The 12,508-nt window shown below is 45.1% G+C and overlaps 1 protein-coding gene across 1 annotated transcript in view; it reads right to left on the bottom strand.

Annotated features, from left to right (window-relative positions):
* The window catches only part of Eef2k (eukaryotic elongation factor 2 kinase), a 52,948-nt gene that overhangs the window by 24,105 nt on the left and 16,335 nt on the right, over positions 1 to 12,508 (bottom strand). Inside the window, exons 3-6 of the mRNA XM_076840023.2 lie at positions 5,143 to 5,243; positions 4,357 to 4,417; positions 1,928 to 1,965; positions 1,137 to 1,308 (exon numbers count right to left, since the gene is read on the bottom strand). Of these exons, the coding sequence (XP_076696138.2) occupies positions 1,137 to 1,308; positions 1,928 to 1,965; positions 4,357 to 4,417; positions 5,143 to 5,243 (372 nt within the window). The remainder of the gene's footprint in view (positions 1 to 1,136; positions 1,309 to 1,927; positions 1,966 to 4,356; positions 4,418 to 5,142; positions 5,244 to 12,508) is intronic.

Below are 12,508 nucleotides of genomic sequence, written 5' to 3'. Positions count from 1 at the left end.
ATTGGACAGATCAAGACCAGCGTGTAGCCAAATTCTAAGGCGATCACAGCCACTGAGAATGGGAACTTCTTGTATCCACTCCAAATATACTTAATCAAGGGCTTTGCAGACAGCAGGTGCTCCATAGATTCTGCTGGTTGCCTGGAAATGTGACTCTCTGAGACACGGAGGAGTTGGTGCCTTGTATCTAGTAGTGGTCAAGCAGTGAAGGCTGAGCATGAACCAATGATTCCTCAAGTGCCCACAGGCAATGGAAAGTTCTGCTTGGACTCATTCTTGTAAAACCCTGGTCTCAAGTGAAGGGGCCAACCCTGGCAGAGAGTGGGAAGGCCTGGATTTGAGCTGTGGCTCCATCCCCACCTAGCTGGGCAAGTCAGTTAACCCCACTGAGCTCCGAGTTCCTCAGGGAGCCAATGCTGTGTCCACTCCCCACTCCTCCTGCTTTTTCTTGGAAACCACTGCATCTCCAGCCTCTGTCCAGGTGGCCTGGGTGGAATGCCCTACCTTCCTGGCTCCAAGGGTGGGCACATGGCTCAAATAGGCCTAATCTGCATATTCTTTTTCTTTGGTCATTGTGATTGGCTCAGGCATAGGCATCTGAGCTCATCAGAACCAATAAAATCCAAGTCTGAGACTCTCACTGGAAGTTAAGGAAAAGTAAGTATCGCCATTCTAACAGGATTGATGAGAAGACAGAAAGTGACCCTGAAGGCTGCCTGAGAGTGTTGTCAACACAGGGAAACAGCCAGGCCAGAGATGGGGAAAGAGTCCTGATAACCTCACTTTGGTCCAGGATCCAGCCACGCCTATAGTTGACACTATTTTTTTTTTTCCTGATGCATGAAACAATGAATTCCCTTTTTGAATTAAACCAGTCAAGTGAGTTTTCATCATTTGCAACCAAAAATACTTAACCGATCCCATCTGGAAATGGGAATTAAAAACATTACAACCTCAGAGCTCGGTTTCGAGGAACAGATGACTCTCTGCATATCAGGTACGTGGTTCACTGTGCTCTTCAAATAGGGGTTGTTATTAGAAGGTGAAGAAAGGCCCCTATTAGCGCCACCATGCCCCATCCCCAGACGCTGTCCCCACGGCTCTGCAGTGGGAAGGAGGCAGGCAGCGGGTCATACCTGCTTGGGGGGCTTGTGCCGATTATACTCCTCCCCCCAGAGCTTGGCCTCCATCTGTAGACGAACGTCTTCAAAGTACACGTCCCTGTCCACGGGCTCGATGTAGCGCTTGGCCACGTAGTTGGAGGCTCCCTTCCACTGCTGGGCATGCAAGAAGTTGGAGAGCTTCTTCCTGGGGAAAGAGAGGAGGCCTGTCTGGGCACCTTGTGGTTCACTGGGGACCTACCTGACATGACATGGATAACTGGAGGCAGAAATGCAGAGGTGGGAGGGACGTCCCCACTCCACCGCACACTTTAAAGAGCTAGGAGGAGGGGTAGGGTCACTGTTGAAGTTCTCCTATGCCCTTTCCTTGACCCTGTTCTCCTGGAGCCCAATCCCCACAGCCAGGTCCAAGGTGTGGTCCAATACACTCCAGATGGAGAGAAACTTGGGCTTTTTTTTTGGTATTGGAGATTGAACTTAGAGGCATTTAACCACTGAGCCACACCTCCTGTCCCTTTTTATTTTTTTATTTTGAGACAGGGTCTTGCTAAGTTGCTTAGGGTCTTGCTAAGTTTCTTAGGATCTTCCTAAGTTGCTGAGGCTGGTCTCAAACTAGCAATCCTCCTGCCTCAGCCTCCTGAGTCACTGGGATTATAGGTATGCACCACTACGCCTCGCAGATCTTGGGCTTTAAAAAGGCAGAAGTCACTGTCTCCAGTCATTAGCTGAAAATGTCCCAATTTCCTAGGTCTAAGGAGCCTGGCCAAGTCTGGGCAGAACCCCACACGCCAGGCTGAGTCACTTACGTCCTGAAGCACTCCCTCATTGCTCCACGGCCGAACGGCTGAAAGACACCACACAGAGAGTTATCAGTCCCCAGGTCCTGCTCAGAAGCAAGCCTGAGGCAGGAGATGTTCACCCCCCCACTCAGAAGATGCCCTGAACCTCATCTCAATCCTAATATCCTTAAGCCCTCCCTGCTGCACCCCAGCACCAAAGCCTGATAGGCCTTCCAGCCCGGAGCTACTAAGAAACAGGGAGGAGTACACTATTGGGAAGTGGTAAGACCTTTACAAAGTAGAGCCTAGGAGTGGAAATTAGGTCGCTGGAGGGATACTCTTGAAGTGGATAGTTGGACCCCAGCCCCTCTTCTTTCTCTCTTTACTTCCAGCCACCATGAAGTGAACAAGCCTCCACCACCACATGCTCCTGCCATGAGGTACTGTGCTGCCACAGGCCCAAAGAAATAGGACCAAGTGCCATAAAATGAAAATTCTGAAACCATGAGCCAAAGTAAATCTTTTCTCTTTTAAGTTGATTATCTCAGGTATTTTGTTACAGTGACAGAAAACTAATTAACATACTATTTCAAAAAAAAAGGGGGGGGAAACAAGATGAATGTCATCAACAATATACTAATATACTAAAGAAATCAACTAGGTCTGTTCATGTGATGAAATATTATACAGCAAGGAGAATAAATGTAAAGTGTTAAGTAAAAGAAGCCATACTCAAAAGAACCCAGTTAGTGTGGCTCCATTGGTAAAAACTGGAAAAATGGGGCTGGAGATGTAGCTCAGTGGTAGGGTGCTTGCCTAGCATGTGCGAAACCCTGGGTTCCATTCCCAGCCCTGAAAAAAATTATTATTATTATTGTTTTATATATATATATATATATATTTTTTTTTTTTGGCAAAACTAATTTAGGGTGATAGAAATCAGAGTAGTGCTTATACTTGCGGGGAGGGAACAGCATGAGATGGGCTTCTGGAAGCACTGGTTATATTCTGTTTCTTGATCTGTGCACTCACTTTGTGAAAATTCATCAAGCTATAAGCTTTCTCTCTGGTGCTGGGGACTCAACCCAGAGCCTCCTGCATGCTGAGCACATGTTCTACCACTGAACTATGCCCCAGCCAAGCTGTGCATGTTACACTAAAAAAAGCTTCCTGAGATGATCCTTACCCTCACTGAGCAGGAAGGACTATTTTCTACCTTTTAAAAGGCTGGTTACAACCTTCTGAATTTATTCAATAGCTCAGTTATGGGTAGTGACCTCCAATTTTTAAAAACTGATAAATGTATTTACAGTTAACAGATTTTCAACCAAAGTGCTGAGAACAGTCTTTTTTAAAAAATATATTCACTTGTCGATGAACCTTTATTTAATTAATTTATTTATAGGTGGTGCTGAGAGTCAAACCCAGTGACCCACACATGCCAGGCTAGTGCTCTACCACTGAGTCCCAGCCCCAGCCCCAAGAACAGTCTTTTCTTTTTCTATTTTTAAAAGTTTGTTCTAATTAGGCAAGAACAGTCATTTATGATATAGGGTCTCTTAGGATATGAAATGTCTAGTATGGACCAATCTACAGGGACAGAAGTTAGATTTGTGGTTGCCGGGGTGGGAGGAGTTGAGGGAATGAAGAGTGACGATGGTAGGCACGGGATTTCGTTTAGGGAAGGTGAAAATGTTCTGGGATTAATAACGGTAAGAGTTGCATAACCCTGTAAATAAACTAAGAATAACTGAACTTTATACTTTAAAATTTTTTTTATTTATCTTTTTTTTGTGGTACCAGGGATTGAACCCAGAGGCACTTTACCACTGAGCCATATCCCCAGCCATTTTTTGTATGTGATTTAGACACAAGGCCTCGCTAAGTTGCTGAGGCTGGCTTTGAGCTCCCAATACTCCTGCCTCAGGCTCCCAAGCCACTGGGATCACAGGCATGTGCCACCACACCCAGCAATATATATATATATATATATATATATATAGTGCTGGGGATTGAACTCAGGGCCTTGCACATGCGAGGCAAGCACTCTACCAAGACTGAACTATATCCCCAGCCCTATGTACTTTAAAAGGGCAAATTGTTGGCATACGAATGATACTTCAGTAAAGCTATTTTTTAAAGGCACACTACGCAAACTATCACATAAAGAATTCCCAAGGTTCAAAAAATCAAATGAAGGGCTGGGGATGTGGCTCAAGCGGTAGCGCGCTCGCCTGGCATGCGTGCGGCCCGGGTTCGATCCTCAGCACCACAAACAAACAAAGAGGTTGTATCCGCCGAAAACTAAAAAATAAATATTAAAATTCTCTCTCTCTCCTCTCTCTCTCTTAAAAAAAAAAATGAAGCGGAAGTGGAGGGGAGGGTGCAGGGATATTGAGGTTTGCTGGAGGAAGCCTATTCGGGCTTGTCCCCTCGGAGCCCAGGACCCAGCTCACCTGAGATGCCATCTTGATCAGAACGTCATCTTCCATCCACTCCCCAGTGACAGCGTTGTACCTGCAGAGACCAGCGCCCATCTCAGAAGGCAAAATCAAAACATGATCTTCCTAAGGGAAGAGGTGGGGCCCAGCCTCTAGATCTTGCTATTGAAATGCATAGAAACGGAGGCTACTTCCTGGGTCAAAGCAGGCATTGAAAAGCTACTGTGCTTCCTCAATGCTATCCTTCCCTTTAGTGGCAGTTGTGGGGTCACAAGTTGAGATGATGGAGCCACAAAGTGGAAGTAACCTAGACCCCCAAGCTGCTCCGAAGAGCCCTCAACTTTCACCCCACTTCACAGCATGTAAGAAATACACTTTGTTGCATGAAACCCCTGGGTTATTTGTTACTGCAGCATAGCTCAGCCTCATCTGCCCAAAACGTACCCTGTGAGACTGTTAGAAGGACTCAGTGAGATAATGCGTAGTGCCTGCCGCATGCACAAACACTCAAATATTGTCCACAGTTATTAAAAGTTGAGTACCCCTTATCCAAAAGGCATGGGGCCCAAAACATTCCAGGTTTCAGATTTCTTTGGATTCTGGAATATTTGCATAGACTTCACTGGTTGACCAACCCTAACTTGGTAATCTAAAATGCTCCAAAAGCTGAAACTTGGGCTTCCAGATTGGGGTGCTTGACCTGAGTTACTCCCTTCTCTATGACTCCAAGGGTACTTGGGCCTCCCTGACAGGGCCTCCCTAGACCCCTGGGTCCCAGAACTCCCAAGACAAGCCGCTGACCTGTGGCGAGTAGCATGTTCCGTGGCAACGTCCTCAAGGTGGAACTCGGCCCAGGGGTCGGGCATGTGCTTGGCTTTCTCAATTGCATGCTTCCAGGCTTCCTGCAGAAGGCAAAGGGAACATGAGGCTTAGTCCAGGAGTGGCCCAGCCTCCTCTCCCCCTGCCATTTCCCCTGGGGAGGAACAGTCCCCAAGAGACCCTATTTGTTCTCACGTTCTTGTGGACAGAGTGACATCTCTTTTAATTATACACCTTTTCACTTATAGCCAGAATGTTGACAATGAAAATAAGGTACCGGGCTGGGGGTGCAGCTGAGTGGCAGAGTGCTCACCTAGCATGAGTAAGACCCTGGGTTCATTCCCAGCGCTGCAGAAAAAAGAATAGAAGACACCATGCCAAGTTATGATGCAGCCCAAAATGCCCTCACCAGATTCTGGTGCCTTGCTCTTGAACTTGCCAGCCATCAGGACTGTAAGGCAAATAAATCTGTTCTTTATAAATTATCTGGCCTCAGTTATTTTGTTATAGCAACAGAAAACAGGCTAAGATTTGGTGTAATCCCATTCTTGTTTGAAAAAGCTCATTTTATCTGAAAGGTGGGGGTGTAGCTTGGTGGAAGAGCATGTGCTTAGCATGGGTGAGGACCAGGGTTCAATATGTAGCACCAAAAAGCAAACCCAAAATGCCAAAGTACAATCTTTCTTGTCCCAAATGAACTCTAACACCCATGGTGGGTACCAACTCTCTTCTTCTCTCGTCCTAAAGAACCTGAATCTCTTCCTTTGGTCTCTCCAGAATCAGTGGGAGACTGATTCTTTCTAGGCCAGAGGCCGAGCCATGGGGGAGACTAGATGGTGGGCTGGACATTGTTTTGTCGTGGTGGGCCACAGCAGCTCCAAGATGGGAGGGAATGTGAGGAGCAGCTATCCTAGGCCTCCCCAGGCCCCCACTAGGATCCCTCGGCCACCCTGGCCAGCCTCTGCAGGGGTCTGGCTTCTCAGGGACTCCAGCCCAGACAGGGCTGCACCATGCACTCTTTTCATTTTTAGGAAGACTGGAATCAGTGACCTTGATTGGTTTGCTTTGAGTAAAAACTGTAAGCACTATGGAACTCTGAACTATAAAGTGGAAATCCTCCCTAACCACGCCCCCTGCCTTTGAAAACCACAGCTAGCTGACAGCTGATGCAGCCACTCTGCAAGTTTTCCCTCTGCCTTGTCAACAGAAACCTGTATTTAGGAGCCACGGGGCTGCACTTGGCATGTTCTGCGTCTTACTTCCCCCAGTTCACGTGGGACCTTGGATGGCTTTCCATGTCATGTGCACAGACTGCCCGGTTGACCTTTCCAGGACTGTAGGACATATAACTGTGTACATGTCCCCTAAGGTATTTGTCTAACCTCCAGTGGATGGGTACTTGGATTCTCTCCAAGAGGTCCTAGTACAAACAGCACTGAAGTGAACATGCTTGTTTCTAAACTTCTGCACGTTCATGCAAGATCTCAGTAGGACTTTTTCTTTTTTTTTTTTAAATGTAATTTCTGGATCACATTTAACATCTGGGAGTTGCAGGGTATAACTCAGTGGTGCAGCGTGTGTGAGGCCCTGGGTTAAATTCCCAGCACTTAAAAAAAACCCAAAACAACGATAACAAATATATATATATATATATATAAATTGTCTAGTTCTCTTCCAAAAAAGCTCTTGAAAAATTATATTCCATGAGAAACTAGGCATGGTGGAGCATGCCTATAATCCCAACAGCTTGGGAGACTGAAGCAAGAAGATCACAAGCCAGCCTGAGCAACATAGCAAGACCGTAAGCAATTCAGCAAGACCCTGTCTCTAAATAAAATACAAAAAAGGGCTGGGGATGTGGCTCAGGAGTTGAGTGCTCCTGGGTTTATTCCCCAGTAACAAAAAGCAAACAAACAAACAAAAAAATTACACTCTGTGAACAGTCACTTAAATTTTTCAGGAACGTTATATCAAGTAATTGTGAAATTGACAAATCAGTTTGCAGCCTGTTTTAAGAAGAGAATAATCATCTGTCGAGTTCATTGTTATTGACTTAACTACACCCCTATTTTCCTTTGCTCAACTTTGAACTCGTTACTGATTTTTTTCCCTGTTATAAATGACCCCACAGCAGACATTTTTACATTTTAAAAGCATTTTCTGAATTTCGATCCCTATACTTTAAAAAAAAAAAAAGTACCACAGAGCTGAGGGTGTGGCTTGGTGGTAGAGCACTTGCCTGGCATGAGCAAGCCCTAAGTTCAATCCCAGCCCTGCAAATAAAATACAAAAATAAAAAAGTGCCATCTCATCTTCCAGGTGCTCAAAAAGGTCAGGCCAGCCTTTGACCCCTGCCTGTCAGTCTGAGAAGTCAGCAGGACATCCTGCTCAGTCTGTCTATCCAGATATCCTATCTCTGCCAGAGACTCAGAGCTCTCTGGGCCTCAGATCAGGGAGGATGATCTCCAGAAATCACCTGGCTGGATGGCAGGGCACCAACCAATAAACCAGTCAAGGAAGAAAGTATTTCACCGTTAGAGGGTGTGGTATTTTATAGGGTCAAAATCACCTTGTTTCCAAAACCCACAAAATCATGCCATTGGCGATGGGTGGATTTAATGCAATTGACTCTTCTTTTCTTTCTTTCTTTTTTTTAAGCACAATATAAAAGTCCTGTACTAACATCCGGGTCCTTGGGTCTGCTCTTACCACTATAGACCAGCACAGTGGAACCTCTACACCCTTGTTTACAGAGCAGGAAGAAGCAGGTTTGGACTTCTGGGGGCCAAGCCTTTTGTAGTCCCTGAACCTGGGGTGGGCACACTGCCTTGCTCCTTTGAGAAACTGGCTCCTGAGGTAGCAATGCTCATTAGAGGTGACCCCACGTGAGCTGAACGTCACTGGTGGGGTCAGGAAAACTATCAGGATAGCGGCTTGGACAGTGGATATTCTCAGACAAACTGAGCGGGGCAGAAGAGGTACTGGCACCTTTGAGAGCATCTGGCAATGGCTGCGGACCTTCTCTTGCACTAACCTGTGGCCCAGCCATTTCCAGCACCTACCCAGGTGTATCTGGGTAAGTCAGCCAAGGGCTGTCAATGCTCTCATAGTCAAGGGCAAAGCACCTGCTCATCCATAGCACGATGGTGACTTTCATATGCAGCCACTACAAAGAACAAGGTGCCAACACAGATGATTCCTAAGACCTATGGCTTAGGGGGAAAAGACAAGATGTAGAATAACAAACACTATCACACCATTTTCTGGTGGAGACAACCCGAAGATCATTGCTAAGGATTTTCTAAGATTGTGTGTGTCTAGGTGCATGTATATTTATTTTTTTTTAATATTTATTTTTTAGTTGTAGGTGGACACAATACCTTTATTTATTTATTTTTATGTGGTACTGGGGATCAAACCCAGGGCCCCGCACTTGCTAGGCAAGTGCTCCACCACTGAGCCACAATCCCAGCCCTTGGTGCATGTATATTTATATGTGTAAATGCATTTTAAAAAAATGCTAACAAGATTTACACCAAAGTGACATAAAGGCTATCTCCGAATATAGAAGAAAATAAGAAGTCAATCAAGGAAACTTTAGCTTGACCTTCACAATGAGAATGTTTCTAGGTATTGTATGTGTAGATCAAAGTTAATAAGCAAAAAAAAATCACTGGATTAGATGATTTTGTGTGTGTATGTGTGTGTGTGTGTGTGTGTGTGTGTGTTACTGGGGCTGGAACTCAGGGCTCACACATGCTAGGCAAGTACTCTATCACTGAGCTGCATCCCCAGCAGTTAGATGATTCCTAAGAGTAGAATATGCTCTCGTTCCGAAGATTCCCACACTGATGAGTGGCTGATTAATCTCACGTAGAAGGAGGGGCTGAGGATGTTTCATAAGAAGTAAAATAAAACCCTGGCTGTAGAACAGAAAGGCTTTGGTTCTTCAAAGCCTGAAGATACAGAAACAAAAAGAAAAAATTAAAATTTAATACTAATACCAACACCAGGATATTTCCTGGAGGATGCTGGGAATGAGGCCAGATGAGCAGGTGAGACGTTTGCAGTTTTGTTTTTTTTTTTGGCATGTGAGGATGGTATTGTTGCTTTGCCATTTTCTGTTCCTATCGTATCACCACTGACACAGAAATCAAGGCCTCTAGGTCTTCAGCAGCCAGTGGCTCAGTGACACGACCTTGAAATGTCAGCTGGGACATTCACAAGTGGGTGTTTTGACCCAATGTTACTTCTGTAGATTCCAAGAAATACAGTTCTGAGTCATCCTGACTCTTCTTCCCTCCTGGAGGATAGAAATAGGCTTGCACCAAACTTAACAAGAAAATGAGAGAAGTCGGAAGAAGTGAGGAACCGCGGCCAAGCTCTGGGGTAGGTAGGAGGAGGCCCACGGTGCTGTGTGGCTGCCTCACACTGTGCCGTGTGGACCCAGAGGTTCTGTCAGCTCTCAGGGAAACCCAGCACTGCATGTAGGAACAACAAGAAACAAAAAGAAAATAAGGAAACAGCCCAAGTAGCCCACAAGAGGCAGTTATTTGTGGGGTTATTAGTAGTAGTAGTATTAGTATTTTGGTACTGGAAATTGAACTCAGGGGTGCTTAACCACTGAGCCACCTCCCCAGCCCTTTTTAAAATATTTTATTTAGAGACAGGGTCTCACTGAGTTGCAAGTGTCTCAGTAAGTTGCTGAAGCTGGCTTTGAACTCGCAATCCTCCTATCTCAGCCTCACAAGTGGGTTTTTTGTGTTTTTAATTTTTTATTTTTTGTAGCTGTAGTTGTAGATGGATGGGATGCCTTTATTTTATTTGTTCATTTTTATGTGGTACCAAGAATCGAACCCAGTGCCTCACACATGCTAGGCAAGTGCTCTGCCACTGAGCTGTAGCCCCAGCCCAAGAGGCAATTCTTCAAAAAACTACAATATGTTCATACAATGGACTGTCATGAAACCATCAAAAAAACATGACAGCACAAGGTGGACACCTGTAATCCCAGCTACCCGGGATGCTGAGGCAGGAGGATTACAAGTTAGAGGTCAGCCTCAACAATTTAGAGGACCCCGTCTCAAAATTAAAAAAAAAAATAAAAAGGGCTGGGGATATAGCTCAGTGGAGTGGTAGAGTGCCCCTGGGTTCAATCCTCAGTAACACACACACACACACACACGCACACACACACACACATGCAAAGAAATATATATTTTTTTAAAATCCGTATTTGGGCTAGGGCTATAGCTCAAAGGTAGAGCTCTTGCCTAGCATGTGTGAGGCACTGGGTTCAATCATCAGCACCACATAAGAAAAATAAAGGTGTTGTGTCAACCTACAACTAAAAAAAAAAAATGTTTAAAAAGAAAACCACATTTATTGATGTGGAAGTTACGATGATCTACTGTTTGCTAAAGAAAAACTGGTTACTGAAAAGTATATCTAGCATGATCCTACGATAGTAATTAAAAGTCAGATTTAATTATTTGTTCTATATGTGTACTGAAATATAGAAAAGCCTGATACTAAGACCTAAGTAGCAATTATAGCTGGCCTTTCATTGTTTTCTGTAAGGAACATGGAGTATGTCTATAATCAATAAAGAAAATAACTGTAAAAGAAACTAACCAGGGCTGGAGAGACAGCTCAGCAGGTAGAGCGCTTGCCTCACATGTACAGGACCTGAGTTCAATCCCCTGCACCACAAAAAAGAAAGAAACTAAACTTTATTTTATTTGTTTATCTTTATGTGGTACCAAGGAAACTAACAAACAACAACAAAAAAATCCTACAGAAATCTCTCTGTTGCAAAAAGTAGCTGCAAAGGATCTCCTGCAACCAGCTGAAGTCTAGAGAGGAAGGGAAAGATGGAAATAGTAATCAAAGCAACATTCCCCAGCCAATGTCCTGCCTCTTGGAAGCCCTTGTCTGACAGCATCGTGACTGCACCTCAGGGCCACTTGTGAGGGCAGATGGGCAGGTAGGATTGTTCCCTGAAAGCAAAGGAGGTTTCTTGCCAAAAGACCAACAGTAGCCAAGTTTGGCAGATCCAGGACTCCAACCCAAACCAGCCACGCCCCAGCTGCTCCTTTTTTGTAAAAAGCCTAAGGGTCAGAACACAGAGTCTGCATGTGACCTAGCAATTCCACTCCTCAGTATCCACCCAGAGAAATGAGAACGTGTCCATTCGATAGCAGCATCATTCGTAATAATGCATAAAAAGGTCCATCGTGGATGGATTTTTAAAATGCAGTGTATTCATACAATGGAATAATATTCAGCAATAAAGAGAAATGAAGCCCTGGATTTCCTTGTTCTCAGATTCTGAAAACATTATGCTAAGTGAGAAAAGACAGACACAAAAGACCACTTATTATATGACTATGTATCCCATATGTCCAGAAAAGGCAAATCCATAGAGGCAGAAAGTAGACTCTGGTTACCTAGGGCAGAATGGAGATGTTAGGAGGGTAATTACTAAGGGGCATGGGGGTTTCTTCTTGGTGTTTGGTGATGCATAATTTCATGAATATACTAAAAGCCACTGAATTGTACATTTCAGATGGGTAAATTGTATGGTAGGTAAAATATATTTCAACAGGGCTGCTAGAAAATTTTTTAAATAAAATAAAAAGGGAAACCCTTATTAATAAATACCCCCAGCACATTTGCACAAAGGATTTCCGCCTATTAGCACATGCACATCAAAGGTGATTCCCCCCAGCCAGGCTCAAGCCTCCAGAGCCTGCTATTCTCCAGACACCAGGTGACAAGGTGGCTTCCTGCCCTATGCCAGATTAATTTTTTAATCTGGGACCCAGGATGCCTAGGTTTAACTTCCCAACTCTGAATTTCCAGAATACAGAACATGTTGACTGCCTCTGGGTTACTTCTGTGGTCACTGGGAGTAACTGAAGCCTCAGGCTACCAGGGCAGGGCCTCCTGGGACTCTGTGGCAGGGACACCTCTCTTCCCGTGAGTCACCAGACACTAATCCTCTATCCCATTCTAGGGTGATTGCTGTTCTCTGGCCAGGCTGTTAGAGCCTCCCTCCAGGGTTCCAAGCATGAGTGTGATCACGGTTGGCAAGAGCGTGGGGAGCAGGTGCCCACGCATGGAGGGGCACGTATGCCAGGGCAATCTCTGAGAAAGACAACCAGCAGTGCCCAGCTGAGTCTAAACCCACATTTTGCCCTGGCCACTGTACTCCTGGGGAGTTCTCTGGCAAGTGCATCCCTGCCTGGACACAACGAAGCGCTGTCTTCCCATGAAATGATATTCAGCCGCTAAAAACAAAAAAACATGAAGATGAGGAATCCCTGGCATTGAAAAAAAAATCTAC

Source organism: Callospermophilus lateralis, chromosome 19 (genome assembly GCF_048772815.1).
Source record: "Callospermophilus lateralis isolate mCalLat2 chromosome 19, mCalLat2.hap1, whole genome shotgun sequence".
Classification (NCBI taxonomy): Eukaryota; Metazoa; Chordata; class Mammalia; order Rodentia; family Sciuridae; genus Callospermophilus; species Callospermophilus lateralis.
The sequence above is the reverse complement of the archived record's forward strand: the minus strand, read 5'-3'. Positions and strand labels throughout refer to the sequence as shown.